General features: G+C 48.6%; 1 protein-coding gene across 9 annotated transcripts in view; it reads left to right on the forward strand.

Annotated features, from left to right (window-relative positions):
* Positions 1-21,320, forward strand: part of spef2 (sperm flagellar 2) — a 216,674-nt gene that overhangs the window by 117,004 nt on the left and 78,350 nt on the right. For all 9 annotated transcript variants that reach the window (XM_072257490.1, XM_072257494.1, XM_072257495.1 and 6 more), the window contains 4 exons: positions 1,759-1,900; positions 2,805-2,942; positions 18,850-19,013; positions 21,059-21,172. In XM_072257490.1, the coding sequence (XP_072113591.1) occupies positions 1,759-1,900; positions 2,805-2,942; positions 18,850-19,013; positions 21,059-21,172 (558 nt within the window). The remainder of the gene's footprint in view (positions 1-1,758; positions 1,901-2,804; positions 2,943-18,849; positions 19,014-21,058; positions 21,173-21,320) is intronic.

A 21,320-nucleotide genomic window follows, 5' to 3' on the forward strand; every position in this document is an offset into this window, starting at 1 on the left:
GTGTGAGGTGTTGCACGTTGGAAGGACAAACCAAGGTAGAACATACAGGGTTAATGGTAAGGCACTGAGGAGTGCAGTGGAACAGAGGGATCTGGGAATACAGATACAAAATTCCCTAAAAGTGTCATCACAGGTAGATAGGGTCGTAAAGAGAGCTTGTGGTACATTGGCCTTTATTAATCGAAGTTTTGAGTATAAGAGCTGGAATGTTGTGATGAGGTTGTATAAGGCATTGGTGAGGCCGAATCTGGAGTATTGTGTTCAGTTTTGCTCACCAAATTACAGGAAGGATATAATTAAGGTTGAAAGAGTGCAGAGAAGGTTTACAAGGATGTTGCCGGGACTTGAGAAACTCAGTTACAGAGAAAGGTTGAATAGGTTAGGACTTTATTCCCTGGAGCGTAGAAGAATGAGGGGAGATTTGATAGAGGTATATAAAATTATGATGGGTATAGATAGAGTGAATGCAAGCAGGCTTTTTCCACTGAGGCAAGGGGAGAAAAAAACCAGAGGACATGGGTTAAGGGTGAAGGGGGAAAAGTTTAAAGGGAACATTAGGGGGGGCTTCTTCACACAGAGAGTGGTGGGAGTATGGAATGAGCTGCCAGACGAGGTGGTAAATGCGGGTTCTTTTTTAACATTTAAGAATAAATTGGACAGATACAGGGATGGGAGGTGTATGGAGGGATATGGTCCGTGTGCAGGTCAGTGGGACTAGGCAGAAAATGGGCCTAAGGGCCTGTTTCTGTGCTGTAGTTTCTATGGTTCTATGGCTGATGACTGTGTGCAGACAGATGGATGGGATGTAGCCTGTGTGCAGACAGATGGACGGGATGCAGACAGCTGATGACTGTGTGCAGACAGATGGACGGGATGCAGACGGCTGATGACTGTGTGCAGACAGATGGATGGGATGTAGCCTGTGTGCAGACAGATGGACAGGACGCAGACAGCTGGTGATTGTGTGTAGACAGATTAACAGCTGGTGGATGACTAAAGGCTGTGTACAGATAAATGGACAAGGATAGAGTGGATGGGTAAGACTGTGCAGACAGATGTATGGGGCAGAGTGGACGGCTAAAGACGTGTGCAGACAGACCGAGGGGAATAGAGTGGATGGCAAAAGTCTGTCTGCAGACAGGTGGACAGTGAGGGAGTGGACGGCTACGGACTGTGTGTAGACAGATGGATGAGGAGTGAGTGGATAACTCAAGACTGTGTGAAGGCAGAATGATTGGAGGGGGGGTATGGCTAAAGACCGTGTAGACAGATGGACAGGTGGGTGGGCAGGCTTGGATAACTAGAGTCTGTGTGCAGAGAGATCGACTGGGAGTGAGTGGACATCTGAAGACTGCAGACAGATGAACGAGGAAGGAATTAATGACTAAAGACTGTGTGCCGACAAAGGGACTGGTGGGTTGACAGATAAAGACTGTGCAGACAGATGGACGGGGAGGGAGTGAACGGCTAAAGATTGTGTGCAGAGAGATTGACTGCTGGTGGACGACTAAAGTCTGTGTTCAGATAAATGGACGGGGAGTGAGTGGATGGGTAAGACTGGCAGACAGGTGAACGGAGGGAGTGAACGGCTATATAGACTGATGGACAGGGCTCCAGAGTGATGACCAAAGACTGTGCAGACTGATGGGACAGGTGTTATGGGCTGAATGGATTGTGCTGCTTTTCTCTTCTTTGTTGTCGGTGGTTTTGAAGGAGGTTGATGAGAATCACCAATGAATTCCCTATTCCTGTCTCTAGGAATGATTTTTGGGAATACATGGAAAGTCGCCCGGACCACAAACAGGCATTTGTATCCCAGTGGCAGGACGACTACAATTCCATCCCTGATGACCAGCGCGGCGACGATGATGTCAAAGCTGAACTGATGCTGCGGCTGTATGTGAGTGTGATGTGCCCCCGGGTGTGAACATAGTGCGGGCTCCTGCCCGAGTGTGAACACAGAGTGTGGGCCCCTCCCAGAGTGTGAACACAGAGTGCGGGCCCCTCTCCCCGAGTGTGAACACAGAGTGCGGGCCCCTCCCAGAGTGTGAACACAGTGCAGTCCCTCTCCCCGAGTGTGAACACAGAGTGTAGGCCCCTCCCAGAGTGTGAACACAGTGCAGTCCCTCTCTGAGTGTGAACACAGAGTGCGGGCCCCTCTCCCCGAGTGTGAACACAGTGCGGGCCCCTCTCCCCAAGTGTGAACACAGAGTGTAGGCCCCTCCTGGAGTGTGAACACAGTGCGGTCCCTCTCCGAGTGTGAACACAGAGTGCGGGCCCCTCCCAGAGTGTGAACACAGAGTGCGGGCCCCTCTCCCCGAGTGTGAACACAGTGCGGGCCCCTCTCCCCAAGTGTGAACACAGAGTGCGGGCCCCTCCCGGAGTGTGAACACAGTGCGGTCCCTCTCCGAGTGTGAACACAGAGTGCGGGCCCCTCCCGGAGTGTGAACACAGAGTGTGGGCCCCTCCCCAGGTGTGAGCTCAGATGAGTATGGGCTCAATGCCCAGAGCCACAGGGCTGTGTACCCATGGAATCTGGGAGGTGCCCAGTGAGCTCTGGCTCGGGCGTGTGGAACGGTTGGGGCACAAACCAAGTGCAGGGGTTGGGGCTGTCTTAGGATGGGGTAAGGGTTGGGTTGGGGAGGGTACCAGTAGGTGTGTGATGGGGGTCTGGTACATGGACAGAGGATAACAGACCACAGCGTGTGCAAGGGTTGTGTGTTTGGGTGTGTGAGGAACTAGTGGAGGGGTGCACTGCAGTCTGGGGCACACGGAAGTCGCTAATGGCCTATGTGTGTGTGCAGACTCTGCGGGAGTGTCTCTGGGACATCTCGGACAAGCGGAAGGAGGAGGCAGAGCAGGAGCGACAGAATGCAATGGGGAACGGCTGGCTACAGGATCACCTGGGGATACTGCTCAATCTGTACAGCACTCTGATGCAGGTGAGAGTCGTGGACCCTCTGACCCAGTGCCAATTCACCCTCGCCCTGTACAGTGTGACTGACACACACCGGAGGAGGCCGTGTCCCCCACTCACTCTTGCGGCTCCGGTGACGGTCAACACCGACCTCAGGCTTACAGCCGTGCAATGTGATTTCACAGCACCAGGGGATGAGCTGGGACCCAGTGTGGTGCTCCCTCAATACTACTTTCAGACTTACAAATCTTTATTCAAATATATAAGACATACAAAGGATTGGGACACCATCTATAATGCACTCAATTCCTTGAGAGGCCCCACCGTTCCCAGAATTCCCCCACTGTACCCATAATGGTCGCATGCTCTCACTCTAAGAACACCCTTTGTTTTCCAAAACTACAGAAGTTTATTCACACACAAATAAATGAAATACAAACATGAATATATTTATAAGACAGTGAACAAATTCAAATTAAAATCTGTTTATTACTGTCTATAAAACAGTCAATTCACTGGGGGCCGACTGTCCCAGGAAATCCTCCTGTGGGCCCATAATGATCATGTACTCCCTCTCCAAGAACACGAATGTTTTCCTGGAAGAGTGGCAGGCAGAGCCCTCGACTGCCCATTGCCTGGCCCCATGAATTGCCATCTGGCCACACCCAGGAGCAAGCCCACCTGTAGATCCTGTGAGCGACCTGCCCCCTCTGTACTGGGCACCCATAACCAGGAGTGTGGAGGTGAAGTGCAGCCAGAACTTGAGGAACTTCAGATATTCAAACCAAGGCTGCAACCTCTCATACGTCCTGTAGACATGGCGCTCTAACTTCTCCTGACCACAGAAAAGACAGGTGGATGGGGTATCTGTGAACTTGCTCAGGAATCTATTAGCAATACTGCCTTGCCCTCCATCCAACCCCAATGTACAGGGGTAAAACCCTGCATAGACAGACTTTCACTGGGGGCCCACCATGACAGACCACCATGGCGCGTCCAGAGTGCAGGCAAAGGCAACGAAGCTAAAAGTGCGCGAGAGCAGCCCACACAGGAATCGTCTCAGCGCACAGTGGGTATCTCTGCAAAGTGGCTCATCTCCTAAAGGAGATCTCAGGGTCTGGGTCCCACAAACACTTCTAGCGGAGCAGGGATTGGCTTGGCTGGAGCCACCCTGCGCCCCTGAACCAGCTCCACAACCACTGTGGCAGGATGAGAAACTACCTCCCCTACGGCCCGAATGCTACTCCCTGCCTGCACAGGAGCACTCTGAGCAGAGGAAACCCTATCCTCAGTCCCGACAGTTCACCAGCCAAGTGTCTCAAACCCTTAGATGGAGGTGGGTGGTGCTCCACACAAATGGACTTAGCTCCCCTGGCCAGGAGTCCACTCCCATGGCCTACTGACCCACAAAAAGACAGGAGTACCTTTTCCTGATGACCCTGGCAGAGGAGGCGGCTGACAGGACCCGCTAGCAGTCTTGCGTCCCCTGTAGGTCTACAGGATTGGTGATCATAAGCAGGACATCTTTCATCTCGGGCTCACAGGAGCCAGACATGTCGACCACTTCCAAAGAAGGCACAGGAAGGGCTCCATGCAGACAGAGGATAGTTGCCCTGATGTTGGGCAGCCCAAAACAAAAGGACACTGTCAAAGATCCATTGAACTTTGTCAGGCTCTCTGCAGGATGATTGCTTCTCAGACTGGAGGCCTGTGACTAGTAGTGTGCCTCAGGGATTTGTGCTGGGACCATTGTTGTTTGTTGTCTATATCAATGATCTAGATGATAATGTGATAAATTGGATCAACAAGTTTGCTGATGACACTAAGGTTGGAGGCGTTGTGGACAGCAAGGAAGACCTTCAAAGCTTGCAGAGGGATCTGGACCAACTGTAAAAATGGGCCAGAAAACGGCAGATGGAATTTAATGCAGACAAGTGTGAGGTGTTGTATTTTGGAAGGACAAACACAGTAAATGGTAGGGCACTGAGGAGTGTGGAGGAACAAAGAGATCTGGGAGTTCAGATACATAATTCCCTGAAAGTGGCATCACAGGTAGACAGGGTGGTAAAGAAGGCTTTTGGCATCCTGGCATTCATAAATCGAAGTATTGAGTATAGGAGTTGGGATGTTATGGTGAAGTTGTATAAGACATTGGTGAGGCCAAATTTGGAGTATTGTGTACATTTCTGGTCGCCTAACTATAGGAAGGATATCAGTAAGATTGAAAGAGTGCAGAGAAGATTTACTAGGATGTTGCCGGGTCTTCAGGAGTTGAGTTACAGGGAAAGATTGAACAGGTTAGGGCTTTATTCCTTGGAGCATAGAAGAATGAGGGGAGATTTGATAGCGGTTTACAAAATTGAGGGGTATAGATAGAGTAAATGTGAATAGGCTCTTTCCACTTAGATTAGGAGAGATAAATACGAGAGGACATGGCTTTAAGGTGAAAGGGGAAAGGTTTAGGGGGAACATTAGGGGGATCTTCTTCACTCAGAGAGTGGTGGGAGTAGAACGAGCTGCCATATGATGTGGTAAATGAGGACTCACTCTTAGGCTTTAAGAATGAATTGGATAGGTACATGGGTGGGAGAGGTCTGGATGCAGGTCAATGGGACTGGCGGAATAATGTTTCGGCACAGACTAGAAGGGCCGAATGGCCTGTTTTCTGTGCTGTAGTGTTCTGTGGTTCTATGGTTCTAACAGACATGGGCAACAAGCTGCAGTCTGAGTCCAAGCACACACCCACATGGTCCTGAAGAGGTAGTCGTGATTCACTGTCAAACATTTCTTCATAAGACATAGGAGCAGAATTAGGCCATTTGGCCCATCGAGTCTGCTCCTCCATTTCATCATCACTGATCCACTTCCCTCTCAACCCCATTCTCCTGCATTCTTCCATAACCTTTCACACCCTGACTAATCAAGAACTTATCCACCACAGCCTTAAATGCACCCAGTGACCTGTCCACCACACACCTCCATCGGACACTTGGGATTTAGGATAGGGTTTCCTCTGCTCAGAGTGCTCCTGTGCCCCCAGGGAGTAGCATTCGGGCCACAGGGGAGGTAGTTTCCCATCCCGTCACAGTGGGTGTGGGGCTGGATCAGGGGTGTGAGATGGCTCCAGCCAAGGCAACTTCCGCCTGTGGAAATGAATTCCACAGATTTATGATCCTTTGGCTAAGGAAATTCCTTCTCATCTTTGTTCTAAATTGATGTCCCTCTATTTTGAGTTTGTGCCCTCTGGTCCTAGACTTCCCCACCAATGTAAAAATCTCCTTCACATCCACTCAAAGTTCAGTGTATATTTATTAACAAAGTTAGTCTAAATTATACAACCATGAGATTTGTTTCCTTACGAACAGCCACAAAATAAGAAACCAAGAAGAACCAAAATTTTTTTAAATGCTCTGAGAGAGGAAAACCAAATCATGCACACAATAAAAGGAAGCAACAGCGTTCAGAACAAAACTGAGTCTGTACGCCTGAAGCCCAGAGCCTCACTTCATCATATAACAGGGCAAACCATCAAGAAGCTCACAGAGCCAAGACGCAGAGCAGCTGGAGCAGGACAAGGCTTCAGCCTCAGCATCAGGGAGAGCAGAGTAAATGTCACGGAGCTATGAGCCCTCTCAACCCTTCAACATTCAGTAGGTTTCAATGAGATCCCCTCTCATTCTTCAAGTTCCAGCAAGTATAGGACAAGAGTCATCAATTGCTGCTTATGTGATAAGCCTCTCATTCCAGGAATCATTCTTGTGAACCTCCTTTGAAGCCTCTCCAATGTAAACCCATCCTTTCTTAAATAAGGAGCCCAAATTGCTTACAATACTCGAAATGAGGCCTCACCAGTACACTCTTGCTTTTATATTCTAGTCCTCTTGAAATGAATGCTAACATTGTATTTGCCTTCCTCACCACCAATTCAACATGAAAATTAACCTTTCGGAAATCCTGCACGAGAACTCCCAAATCACTTTGCAACATTGACCTTTGAATTTTCTTCCCATTTAGAAAATAGACTATGCTTTTATTCCTTCCACTAAGTGCATGACCAAACATTTCCCAATGTGGCAATGTATTCCATCTGCCACCTCCTTACCCATTCTCCCTATAGGTTTAAGTCCTTCTGCAGCCTTTCTGATTCCTCACCTCCATCTATCTTCATATTGTCTGCAAACTTGGCCACAAAGCCATCAATTTCATCATCCAAATCATTCACATACAATGTAAAAAGAAGTGGTCCCAACACAGGACCCTTCTGGAACAACACTAGTCACCTTCAGCCAATCCAAAGAAGATCCTTTTATTGTCACTCTTTGCCTCCTGCCAATCAGCCAATGCTCTATCCATTCTAGTATATTCCTTGTAATTGAGTGAACTTAGCCTTTTCTCCTTGGAGTGACAGAGGATGAGAGGTGACCTGATAGAGGTGTATAAGATGATGAGAGGCATTGATCATGTGGATAGTCAGAGGCTTTTTCCCAGGGCTGACATGGCTAACATGAGAGGACACAGTTTTAAGGTGCTTGGAAGTAGGTACAGAGGAGATGTCAGGGGTAAGTTTTTTTTACGCAGAGAGTGGTGAGTGCATGGAATGGGCTGTCAGTGGTGGAGATGGAGACAGAAATGATAGGGTCTTTTCAGAGACTCCTGGATGGATACATGGAGTTTAGAAAAATAGAGGGCTATGAGTAAGCCTAGGTAGTTCTAAGATAAGAACATGTTCGGCACAGTCTGTATTATGCTGTAGGTTTTCTATGTTTCTATGTAATACCCGGGGTTCTTATCTTGCTAAGCAGCCTCATGTGTGGTACATTGTCAAAGACCTTCTAAAAATCCAAGTACACAACATCCAACTATTCTCCTCTGTCCATCCTGCTTGCTATTTCTTTGAGGAATTCCAACTGATTTGTCTGGTAAGATTTTCCCTTGGGAAACCATGCTGACCAGCTTATTTTGTCATGTGCCTCCAAGAATGCTGAAACCACACCCTGAACAAACAACTCAACATCTTTCAACATCACTGAAGATGTGTCCAGAAGCATCAATAGATGTATGTACACAGCCAACTACTGAGTTCGGGCTAACTGGCTTACAATTTCCTTTCTTCTGCCTCTCTCCCTTCTTGTAGTGTAGAATGACCTGCAGCTTTCCAGTCCTCTAGAACCATGCCAGAATCTACAGATTCATGAAAGGTCATTATTAATTTCCCACAATCTCCTCAGCTACCTCTTTTAGAACCGTGGGGTGTAGTCCATCGGGTCCTGGTGACTTATCTACCTTCAGACATTTCAGTTTCCAAGCACTATCTCCTAGTAATAGCAACTGCACTCACTTCTGCCCCCTGAAACGCTCAAACTTCCGGCATACTACTAGTGTCTTCCACATTGAAGACTGATTTAAAACACTTATTCTGTTCGTCTGCCATTTCCTTGTCCCCCATTACAATTTAGACTAGAAGACATAGGAACAGAATTAGGTCATTTGGCCCATCGAGTCTGCTCCACCATTTCATCATGGCTGATCCAATTTTCCTCTCAGCACCAGTCTTCTACCTTCTCCCCATATCCCTTCATGCCCTGACCAATCAAGAATCTATTAACCTCTGCCTTGAATATACATAAAGACTTGGGCTCTGCCTGTAGCAAAGAATTCCATAGATACACCACTCTCTGGCTAAAGAAATTCCTCCTTTTCTCCATTCTAAAAGGATAGCTCTCTATTCTGAGGCTGTGTCCACTGGTCCAAGACTCTCCCAACATAGGAAACATCCTTTCCATATCTACTCTATCAAGGCCTTTTACTATTTGATAGGTTTCATTGAGGTCACCCATCACTCTTATATGACAAGCTGTTCAAACCTGGAATCATTTAGGTGAACCTTCTTTGAACCCCTTTCAGTTTCTCCAGCTTTGGCTAGCTTACTGTCATATTTAATATTCCCCCTCAGTTTTTTTCAAGGTGCCTTCCTTTGGTTTTAAAAAATTTCCACTCCTCTAACTTTGCACTGATTTTTGCTATATTATATGCCCTCACTTTTCTTTTATGGTGGCTTTGTCTTTCCTTGTCAGTCACTGTTGTGCCATCCTGCCTTTAGAATACTTCCTCTGCTTTGGGATGTATCTATCTTACGCCTTCCGGATTGCCCCCAGAAACTCCAGCCATTGCTACTCTGCCATTATCCCTGCTAGTGTCCCCTTCAAATCAACTTTGGCCATCTCCTCTCTCGTCCCTCTGTAATTCCATTTATTCCCCATCTTCTCCCTCTCAAATTGCAGGGTGAATTCAATCATATTATGATCACTGTTTCTTAAGGGTTTCTTTACCTTAAACTCCCTAATCAATTCTGAGTTCATTATACAACACCTAGTCCAGAATAGCTAATCCCTTAGGAGGTTCAACCACAAGCTAATCCAGAAAGTTATCTCAGAGGCATTCCATAAATTCTCTCTCTTGAGATCCAGCATCAGCTTGATTTCACAATGTATCTGCATATTGAAATCTCTCATGACCAAAATGACATTGCCTTTTTGCCATGCTTTTTCTATCTCCTGCTGTAATTTGTAGGCTACTTTTTGGATACTTGCAAATAACTCCCATCAGGGTTTTCTTCCCCTTGCATTTTCTTAACTCCACCCACAAGGATTCTACATCTTCCAATCCCTTGTCACCTCTTTCTAAAGATTTGATTTCATTTGTTACCAGCAGAGCTACTCCTCCTCTGCGGACCCTCCTGACCTTTCAACAGATTGTGTATCCCAATTCCCAACTACGATCTCTTCCAGCCATGACTCCATGATATTCACAACGTCATACCTGCGAATTTCCAACTGTGCTGCAAGATCATCTGTATTATTTTGCATACCGCATGCATTCAATTATAACACCTTCAGTCCTGTATGTCATCCTTTTCAATTTTGTCCCCTTTTACGCTGCAACCCATCCCACTAACTGCAAGTTTGCTTAATTATCTGCCTAACAGTCTCATAATATATGATCTCTGTTTGTAAACCAATATCCCTATCCTCAGCCTTATCATTTAGTTTAAACAGCTCTAGAAAACCTTCCCACAATGATATTAGTTCCCCTTGGGTTCAGGTGTAACCCATCCCTTTTGTATAGGCCATACCTTCACCAGAAGAGATCCCAATCATCCATAAGTCAGAAACCCTTCCCCTCACAGCAGTTCCTCAGTCACGCATTCATAGAAACATAGAAAACCTATAGCACAATACAGGCCCTTCGGCCCACGAAGCTGTGCCGAACATGTCCTTACCTTAGAACTACCTAGGCTTTACCCATAGCCCTTTATTTTTCTAAGCTCCATGTATTCTAAGCTCCAGGAGTCTCTTAAAAGACTATCGCTTCCGCCTCCACCACCACCACCAGCAGCCCATTCCACACACTCACCACTCTCTGCATAAAAACTTACCCCGACATCTCCTCTGTACCTACATACAAGCACCTTAAAACTGTGCCCTCTTGTGCTAGCTATTTCAGCCCTGGGAAAAAGCCTCTGACTATCCACATGATCAATGCCTCTCACTAACTTGTACACCTCTATCAGGTCACCTCTCATCCTCTGTCGCTCCAAGGAGAAAAGGCTGAGTTCACTCAACCTATTCTCATAAGGCATGCTCCCCAATCCAGGCAACATCCTTGTAAATCTCCTCTGCACCCTTTCTATGGTTTCCACATCCTTCCTGTAGTGAGGCGACCAGAATTGAGCACAGTACTCCAAGTGGGGTCTGACCAGGGTCCTATATAGCTCTCAGATGCCCATATCTCACACAAAGAACAAAGCACAGCCCATAGAGCCCTAACTATACACTAACAGATGAAGAATGAGCAAGAAAAAGCTTACCAGATACTTAGGTCACCCATGCCTGTTGAGCCAAAGACAAAAGTCTCCCCATTTTAACACTGTCTCACTCCAACGATGGCCGCTCTGCTGGCCCTTGCCCTATTTTTATTTGGCCTTCCTAATGAATCCTGAACTCTGATTGGTCACTGTTCAAGCTCCAAAAAAATTAGGTCTGAAGCACTGATTTCTAAAGGTTTCTCCTCAACCTGGGTGAAATCGCCTTTACTTTTCACTTCCGAACTCTGATTGGCCACTGTTCAGGCTCTGAAAAAATAGCTAAGAAGCACTGATTTTAAAGCTCCCTCAATGACCTGGGTGTAGAGAGGTAGAGGTAAAAAAAAGCAACTAACAGGCCAGCCCCACGGGACAGGTGGTTCTGGACAAGATGGTTATTGTCCTGAATAGACTGGCCCGGTAAGTGTTGGATCTTCTTAAAAACATCAAGATTGATAATTCCCCAGGGCCAGATGTGATATACCCCTGGTTGCTGTGGGAAGTAAGAGAAGAGATCGCTGGAGCAGTAGCTATGATCTTTGAATCTTCTTTGGCTGCAGGGGAGGTGCCCGAGGATTGGAGAATGGCAAATGTAGTTCCCTTGTTTAAAAAAGGTAATAGGGAGAATCCTGGGAACTACAGACCGGTGAGTCTTACGTCGGTGGTCTGCAAACTATTGGAAAGGATTCTTGAGAATAAGATCTACGAGCACTTGGAGAAGTACAGTCTACTCAAGGATAGTCATCATGGCTTTGTGAAGGGAAGGTCGTGCCTCACAAGCCTAGTTGAGTTTTTTGAAGAGGTAACAAAAGAAATTGATGAGGGTAGGGCGGTAGATGTAGTTCACATGGATTTTAGCAGGGCATCTGACAAGGTTTGAGGCATGGGATCAGTGGAACCTTGGCTGTTTGGATAAAAAATTGGCTTACAGGAAGAAAGCAGAGGGTAGTAGTGGAAGGAAAGTATTCTGCCTGGAGGTCGGTGACTAGTGGAGTGCTGAAGGATCTGTCCTGGGACCCCTGCTCTTTGTGATTTTCATAAATGACCTGGATGAAGAGGCAGAAGGATGGGTGAGTAAGTTTGCAGATGACACGAAGATTGGAGGAGTTGTGGATGGAGCTGTAGGTTGTCGAAGGTTACAAGAGGATATAGACAGGATGCAGAGTTGGGCAGAAAAGTGGCAGATGGAGTTCAATCCAGATAAGTGTGAGGTGATGCATTTTGGAAGGACAAACCAGAAGGCTGAGTAAAGGGTTAATGTTTGGTTACTTAAGAGTGTGGATGAACAGAGGGACCTTGGGGTTCAAATCCATACATCCCTCAAGGTCGCTGCACAGGTTGATAAGATAGTTACGAAGGCCTATGGGATGCTAGGCTTCATTAATAGGGGGATTGAGTTCAAGAGTAGAGAGGTCATGTTGCAACTCTACAAATTTCTGGTGAGACCACACTTAGGGTATTGTGTTCAGTTCTGGTCACCTCATTACAGGAAGGATGTGGAAGCTATGGAGAGGGTGTAGAGGAGATTTACCAGGATGTTGCCTGGATTGGAAAACAAGTCTTCTGAGGCAAGGTCAGCAGACCTGGGACTTTTCTCTTTGGAGCGTAGAAGGATGAGAGGGGACTTGATAGAGGTCTACAAAATTATGAGAGGCTTAGATAGAGTGGATAGCCAGTACCTGTTTCCCAGGGCATGAATAGCAAACACCAGAGGGCATATGTACAAAGTTAAGGGAGGGAAGTTTAGGGGAGACATCAGGGGTAAGATATTTATACAGAGGGTTGTGGGTGCCTGGAATGACTTGCCAGGGATGGTGGTGGAGGCTAAAACATTAGGGGTATTTAAGAGCCTCTTGGACAGGCACATGGATGAAAGAAAAATAGAGGGTTACGGCGTAGCGTGGGTTTAGTACTTTTTTTAAGGAATATATGGGTCGGCATAACATCGAGGGCCGAAGGGCCTGTACTGTGCTGTAGTATTCTAGTGTCTAGTGACTAGTACCATGCAGGACTGGTCTGGATGGATCATTTGGGACAGCAAGGAACCCAGCTGATAGGCCATTGCCTTGGCAAAGATCTCCTACTTGGTGCACAGGAGAGATACCGGCTGCCAGTTCCTCTGGCAGAGAAAATCCCCCTTCTTTGGCAGTAGGACCACAACAGCCCTTTGCCAAGAGTGGGGCGTCTCACCTGGAAAAAGCTCACTAGGCTTTCACCCAGGATCCTGGTATAGTCAGCACCCACTATGTCCCAGAAGGTCTGGAGGAATTACACAGTCAACCCACTGAACCCCAGAGACTTGTCTCCCCGTAGCTGGTTAAGGGCGCTGGTGAGTTTGGCCAGTGATAAGGGATAGCCTCCTGGAAAGCTACTTGTTACATTGTTTGTCAATGATTTGGATCGTGGAATTGTTGGTTTTGTGGCAAAGTTTGTGAATGATACGAAGATAGGTGGAGGTGTAGATAGTGCTGAGGAAGCAATGCGATTGCAGGAAGACTTAGATAACTTGGAAGGATGGGTAAAAAGGAGGGCAGATGGAATACAGTGTTGTGAAATGTATGATAATGAATTTGGTAAAAGGAACAATAGTGCAGACTATTATCTAAATGGGAAGAGAAGGTTTAAGCATCAGAGTGCAGGGGGATTCAGGAGTCCTCTTGCAAGACTCCCAGAGGTTAACTTACAGGTTCAGTCTGTGGTAAAGAAGGCAAATACAGTGTTGGCATTTATTTCAATATAAAAGCAAGGAGATAATGCTGCGCCTTTATAAGACACTAAGAATTTAGAAGAAAGCAGGGGGATCTCATTGAAAGCTACAGAATGTTGAAAGGACTAGATAGGGTGGATTTGGAGAGGATGTTTCCTATGGTGGGGGTGTCCAGAACTAGAGGGCACAGCCTCAAAGTTGAGCGACATTTTAGAACAGAGATAAGGAGCACTTTTTTACCCAGAGAGTAGTGAATCTGTGGAATGCTCTCCTACAGACTGCGGTGGAGGCCAAGTCTGTGCATATAATTAAGGTGGAAGTTGATAGTTTCCTGATTGGTCAGGGCATCAAAAGATATGGCGAAATGGCAGGTGTATGGGGTTGTGGGATCAGCCATGATGGAATGGCAGAGCAGACTCGAAGGGCTGAATGGCCTTGTTGTGTTCCTGTCTCATGGTCTGGTGGTCTCATGGCTGACCTTTGGTGGACCCTCCCACACCTCCTCACGTGGCCAGTCCATGGAGAACAGGGTAAAATGAGTAAACTTCTTTAACGATTCTCACTGGATCTATGATGAAGGAGCCATCCTGCACCAGCAGCTCCACAGGTTGCCGGTGCACACCACTCCATTTCTCCAGAGAGTAAAAGAAGGGTGATGTGTGCTCCAGATCTTGTAACAGCCGGACCTCACAAAAGCACCTCAGGACCCCTTGAGCTGCCGGTTGCTGAGAATTCCCTCCTTCTCCTGGTACTTTCAGCTGAGACTCCAGTTCAAGCAGCACTTTCTGGAACCACTCGATCTGGGACACCTATTTCTTGGTTAACCCTCACGTGTATTCCTTGCAAGAGTCAGAAGTGAGCTTTGCCCATATCCCACCAGAGCCTCGGGGAGGGGAAATCCCTCTGCTCTCCCCTCCAGGCTTCTCAGATCAGACGAAATGAGACTTGGAATTGGCCATCCTCCAGCAACCGGTTGTTGAAATGCCAGTACGTGCAACCTGCCCACGTAGACAGTGGATTAAGCTCCACCCACAACAGATGGTGGTCCAAGAACGGCACCGACCGCAAGGAGGCCAGCAACACACGGGGGATATACGTCCTGGAAATGTACAGCCAGTTGTGTGGTAAACCTCCTCCTCCTCCCGTCATCGTGCAGAACGCTCAGGAGTCAGGATGGAGGTTCCACCGGACGTTGGCCAAATCAAACGATCCAGCCAGCTCCCCCAGCGGCTGCCTTGGCACTCAACTGCTCTGAAGACGAGAGCGATCTCTCCCCTCAACGAACAACTGAACAATTGTCTCCTGAGGACAACCCACTCTCCTCTGTCAATAGAGCCCAATAGTACAAAACAAGCACACCGGCGTCGGGCTGGGCTGGGCTGGCTACGCATTAATGAAGTGTACACCATCTAAGCACACGGTGAGATGAGGCAGTGTCCTGGCTCGAGCTCGTGTACTTTCAGCATCTCCAGCTGCATGTTTGGAGCCAACGGTGTCGCCATCTCGCTCAAACTGGAGTTGAGGTGACTCATGTAGACCCTCCCATGCCAATCCAGGAACTTGGTGGATTTGATTGCTGGAATAGTGTGGGTTTCCTGCAGGAAGCTTGCTGCACACCTCCGTTCCCTGAGGACCAAGAGATGAGGGAACCTGGAGTAAGACTCCCTGCTGCCATTAGGCTCTCTACTGTGACCTTTATGATTGTGCTACATTCTCTTGCCAGCACCCAGGCTAGCGGGAGCCGGCCTCTTTATCCTGTGTCTATGCACCCCTAACAGGGCTTTCAGGAATTTCCTGAAACAGTGTCGCACCCGCCCAACCACTTCCAAATCCCTCGCCTTCGTTTTAAGGATGGTGTGGACAGATCGCACAATGCCAGACAGATCTGTCCATCAACCTTACGCTGTCAGTGCCAAGAAACAGATGGGAAACTCCTGAATATCCTCCGTGGTGATGGTCTGAGACTCGCTGCTCAGGATGAGCTTGTCCACCATCTTGGCTTCAAAAGAGTCCTCCTCATCCCTGTCACTGCATCCCAGGTCATTCTCATCGTCATTGTCCCATTCACGTACACACACCCCACTACCAGAAACAGCCTCTTTGAGTGGCCCCACCACGGGAGTGGCTGCAGTCTCAGAACCACTGCTAGGGGGAGGCCCCATTCCCCTGGATCATCGACAACACCCACGGCCTGTTCCTGGTCGCAGGGCAGGGCTGGTCCTCTGATCACTGACGCTGTTCTTGACTGTGCCTCTCGCCCCTAGTTGGGGCATCCCACTGGCCTTTCCAGAGTCCAAGAGAAGGGCTTGAGCTCTTGGCCTTGCTTGCCTCTGAACCCAGGTGGCCTTCATCAGCCACCCCTGAGGTAACGCACGGAGGAATTGTGACTTCCCCACCTATCATGACCCCAGCACTCCACTCCTTCTGCCAGGATGGTGACCTAGGAGCACTCTCACCCAGGTGAACTCCCCGCTACCCCAAGTAACCCCCATTCGCCAGTGTCAACCCTCCCTCCCCCCCCCCCCCCCCCAGCAGACATGCGCTCTGAGCACTCTGCCCAAGGACAAATCACCCTCCTTGGACAACCCATCAAACTGGAAGCAATAAGCTCAGGGGTTGTAATCCGGCAGAGAATGAGTCTCATTCCACAGAGGGTCCCTGACTTACCGGTCAGTCCTCCTGCTCCAAGGAAGGATCTCCAAGCATGCAGCCTTTTGTGGGGTAAAACCTTCCCCCAAGTCGGTCCCCTATCTTCAGATCTAGAGGATGCGTGCCTCCTTCTTTTCATACTTCCAATGGGGAGGTTTTGGAGGAACTCTCAGTCCTCAGCACCACTCCATCCTTGTGGTCACCAGGCCCTAATTGAGCCAACCATGCTGCACCTATCTCACCTTCCTCCGCTGTAGAGCCAGGATGACCAACATCGGCAGGAGCAATGGGAGGAAGGCCCTACTGTGGCCTTTTGTACCGCCATGGAGGAGTTAGTGGTCTGGCATTTCTCACTGTTCTCACTAATCTGCTCAACCTCCTTGCAGGCATGGCACCACAGCTGGCCCACAGCCCAATGTTTCCATGCCACTCATGAAAGTACCCCTTAGCGTCCCCTGGCCTTTCCAACACCATAAATATCTCACATGCCCAAATGGGTATACACATGCCCAAAATGACCTCCACTAGGCTTGAGCAATATATGGGTGACCGGCGACCTCACCTCAGCCAAAGAATACAGGTGAGGGTGGAGGTCTACTTCCTTGAGGTGAAGATGCATGTTGTAGAAGGTCACCTTCTGAATGGGGCCTGTCACCAGCTCTACCAGCACAAAGACCGCATTCCACATTTATTCCCCTACTAGGGGCCAGGGACACCTCTCTAGCAGACCATGAGAAGAAAAAGGACATTTGGTATATCTCACTGATCACAGTAATGCCCCCATCCCTACCCACACACACAGTCAGGAGAGCTATCTTCTCAGCATTCAGCGGTGCAACGATATCACATTGCACCGCGTTTTAGAGTTAGCAGTCTGAAAGGAGGTGGCCCTTCTTTCACCAGAAGCTACAGCTCCTACGCAGGAATTAGGTCCAGCCTCTCCAACGCTACGGTAAAGGAGATAGAATTCTGATCAATGCCCTCATGGTCTCCAACAGTCTCCGCTATGGCCTTTATGAAGGCATTCCTACTGACTGAAGCACACACAGTATTCTGTACAGCATTCTTTAAAGTCAGTCATTTGAACATGTGGACCTCCTCGTAGACTGTAATTCTTGACCCCACTTAAGCCCAGATATCTTAGAGCCGCACCCCGCCAGGACACTGTTTGAATTCAAATGTTCAACACCACTGCTGGGATACGGCAGTCTCCACTCAGCGGAACACCAGCAAATTTTCAAAAAGGAATTGTGCAGAGAGGGTACGGGAGAGGGAGAGGGAAATCTGTGCAGTGTTAAAGACCTCAGCACTGTCTGTGCAACTGCGAACAATCAAAGCTTTTCTGGGCTGGTCCGCTGTTCCTCTAGCCGCTCCAAAGTCCTCTTCACCCAGTCGCCCTGGGCTAGGCTCTCTGAACGGGAGGGGTTTTTCGCTGTTACAAACAGAATAAATCAGTCCCCACTTCTGGCAAAGTCAGACTCGAAACTTTGTTGAACTACTTGCTGCACCCAGTGCTCAACGCTGAGAGATACGGACCGAAAACTTCACCGAACAGAATCCTTCAGGGAAAGGATTCTATTATAAACCCATGGACCTGGACTATACCTCTTCCCGCTCTATTACTTGTAAAAATGCCATCCCCTTCTCTCAATTCTTCCTCCTCCATCGCATCTGCTCTCAGGATGAGGCTTTTCATTCTCGAACAAAGGAGATGCCCTCTTTTTTCAAAGAAAGGGGGTTCCCTTCCTCCACCATCCATTCTGCCCTCAACCACATCTCTTCCACTTCACGCACGCCTACCCTCACTCCATCCTCCTGCTACTCCTCACCTACCAGTCCACCAGCCTCCGCATCCAGCACATAATTCTCCAAATCCTCCGCCATCTCCAATGGGATCCCGCCACCAAGCACAACTCCCACCCCCCACCCACATTTTCTGCTTTCAGCAGATGTCGCTCCCTGGGTGGAGGAACAACACTTTCTATTCCTATTTGGGTAGCCTGATGGCATGAAGATTGATTTCTCAAACTAACAGTAATGCCCCCAAACCCCCCCCCGCCCCATCCTTCACCATTCCCCATCCCTGTTTCCCTCCCTCACCTTATCTCCTTGCCCACCCATCACCTCCCTGTGGTACTCCTCCCCCCTTTTCTTCCATTGACTTCCCAGCTCTTTACTTCAACCCTTCAAGTTTCACCTCATCACCGTGTTTCTCTCATCCCTCCCCCACCTCTTAAGCCATCTCAGTTTCTCGCTTTAGCCCGAAACGTCAACTGTACTCTTTTCGGAAATGCTGCCTGTCCGGCTGAGTTTCTCCAGCATTTCATGTGTGTGGCTCAGATTTCCGGCGTCTGCTGATTTTCTCTTGTTTAGGAAAGGAAACGGTTACTTTCCACAGCTGAGACAATACTCCACACTCCCAGAGTCTTCTGGCAGTCGCCAAAATTGTTCTTTGGTGATTTTGTTGCAAATTTTCAACTTCAGGAGAGAGAACTCCAACAGTGTGAGGCCCTCTCAGTACACCCCTCCCACAGTGTGTCCTTCCTCAGTTTGCCCCTCCCACAGTGTGAGCCTCCCAGTTGCATCGACTCTGGTGGCAATATGTTGCAACCCAGGCTAGAGTGAGTACAGAGTGGTGAGGAATGTCCGGTGCTGGTAGATGGGCCAGACCAGGAAAAGGGGAATTCATTTCTACGTCCTTTTAATCTATGGCAGGTGGAGGTGGATCGCTTCCAGGATACTTCCCGATTCCTGCAGGATTACTACAAAGGGATGGAGGGGAAGATCCCCCTGGACAGCAGCAAGGAGTTTGCACGGATACCACTGGTTAATGTGGCTGATGTACAGTTACCCGCCTTGGGAGGCCCGAATATAGTGAGGTATGATGTGGGTGGGCTGGAGGTTGCCATCGGTCTCCCTGCAGTGACAGAAGACACTTGGATGTCCTGTCCTCGCTTGTGATACCGCTGGATGGGGCTTTAGTTCATTGTCCGTTACAACTGCACTGCAGGTGGGGTTGAGCCACTCTGAGCCTTTGGTGAAGGTGTTCCCAGAGCGCTGTTGCAAAGGGAGACTAAGACTTCGTGCTGGTGATATGCCAGCGGACTTTGCTTCACACACCCCCTCATGAACCTCTGTTCTTCTTGCTGCAGTCCTGATGAGCTTTTGCATAAGCATTAATCAGTTCATTTGTAAATGCTTTAGATATTGGGGTACAAACACAAAAACTACTGTCCATCCCACCTTCTGCCTAATTTAACCCATCAGATTTGGATACAATAACTTTCAGAGAGAGTGTGTTAAATACCATGAGGAATTCACAAACCACAAACACCTTGATTGATTCCATACACCTTGATTGATTTCACACTTGCTTTCCTGGTAATCTCTCTCAAATACTTAAAACTTTGTTACTTGTGTGACTTTCTCCTCTGGTGTTGCTGTTCTGTTAGTCAGTGGTTAGGTGTGCAGTGTGTGTGTGTGTCTGTGTGTGTGTGTGTCAGTGGTTAGGTGTGCAGTGTGTGTGTGTGTCAATGTTTAGGTGTGCAGTGTGGTGTGTGTGTGTCAGTGGTTAGGTGTGCAGTGTGTGTGTGTGTGTCAATGGTTAGGTGTGCAGTCTGTGTGTGTGTCAATGGTTAGGTGTGCAGTGTGGTGTGTGTGTGTCAGTGGTTAGGTGTGCAGTGTGGTGTGTGTGTGTGTGTCAGTGGTTAGGTGTGCAGTGTGGTGTGTGTGTGTCAGTGGTTAGGTGTGCAGTGTGGTGTGTGTGTGTCAGTGGTTAGGTGTGCAGTGTGGTGTGTGTCAGTGGTTAGGTGTGCAGTGTGGTGTGTGTGTGTCAGTGGTTAGGTGTGCAGTGTGGTGTGTGTGTGTGTCAGTGGTTAGGTGTGCAGTGTGTGTGTGTCAGTGGTTAGGTGTGCAGTGCGTGTGTGTGTCAGTGGTTAGGTGTGCTGTGTGTGTGTGTGTACGTGGGTAGGTGTGCAGTGTGGTGTGTGTGTGTGTGTACATGGGTAGGTGTGCAGTGTGGTGTGTGTGTGTATCAGTGGTTGGGTGTGCAGTGTGGTGTGTGTGTGTCAGTGGTTGGGTGTGCAGTGTGTGTGTGTCAATGGTTAGGTGTGCAGTGTGTGTGTGTGTCAGTGGTTAGGTGTGCTGCGTGTGTGTGTGTGTGTGTACGTGGGTAGGTGTGCAGTGTGGTGTGTGTGTGTGTACATGGGTAGGTGTGCAGTGTGGTGTGTGTGTGTATCAGTGGTTGGGTGTGCAGTGTGGTGTGTGTGTGTCAGTGGTTGGGTGTGCAGTGTGGTGTGTGTCAGTGGTTAGATGTGCAGTGTGGTGTGTGTCAGTGGTTAGGTGTGCAGTGTGTGTGTGTCAGTGGTTAGATGTGCAGTGTGGTGTGTGTCAGTGGTTAGGTGTGCAGTGTGTGTGTGTCAGTGGTTAGGTGTGCAGTGTGGTGTGTGTCAGTGGTTAGGTGTGCAGTGTGTGTGTGTCAGTGGTCAGGTGTGCAGTGTGGTGTGTGTCAGTGGTCAGGTGTGCAGTGTGTGTGTGTCAGTGGTAAGATGTGCAGTGTGGTGTGTGTCAGTGGTTAGGTGGGCAGTGTGTGTGTGTCAGTGGTTAGGTGTGCAGTGTGGTGTGTGTGTCTTTGTGGTTAGGTGTGATGTGTGGTAGATGTGGCATTAGTGGTTAGATATGCTGTGTTACGTGTGGCAGTCAGTGGTCGGATCTGTAGCGCTCAGAGCTTGGACGTGTGGCGGTCAGTAACTGTACGTGCTGTGTTGTGTGTGTTGGTCAGTGGTTGGATGTGTTGTGTGGCGGGTGTGTGTTAGACAATTGTTAGGCAGTGGTTAGCTGTGGTGTGTGTTGGGGGACTGGAGAGACTGTGTGTCCGAACACCATCGGAATCTCCTCACAAATCTGTGTCTGTTGCTGTTCACAGTGTATCCATTTCCTCCCTGTCCGATGGACAGAGAAAGCCAAACAGTCCAGGCAGCAGTAGCAATGCGTTGAAAGATGGGGAGTTGATTGGAGGCCAAGAGCTGAAACAATTACGGTACGTCTTGCGGCTCCGGACATCAAACTCGGCACTAACCGGGTCTTCAATAACGCCTGGTGCTCTTTGGATAGGAGTGAGCTGGACCCTTTACTGAATACAGTCTGAAACAGGGAGGGGTTCTCTCCAAGATCCTACTTGTGTCGAT

Source organism: Mobula birostris, chromosome 5, assembly GCF_030028105.1.
Source record: "Mobula birostris isolate sMobBir1 chromosome 5, sMobBir1.hap1, whole genome shotgun sequence".
Lineage (NCBI taxonomy): Eukaryota > Metazoa > Chordata > Chondrichthyes > Myliobatiformes > Myliobatidae > Mobula > Mobula birostris.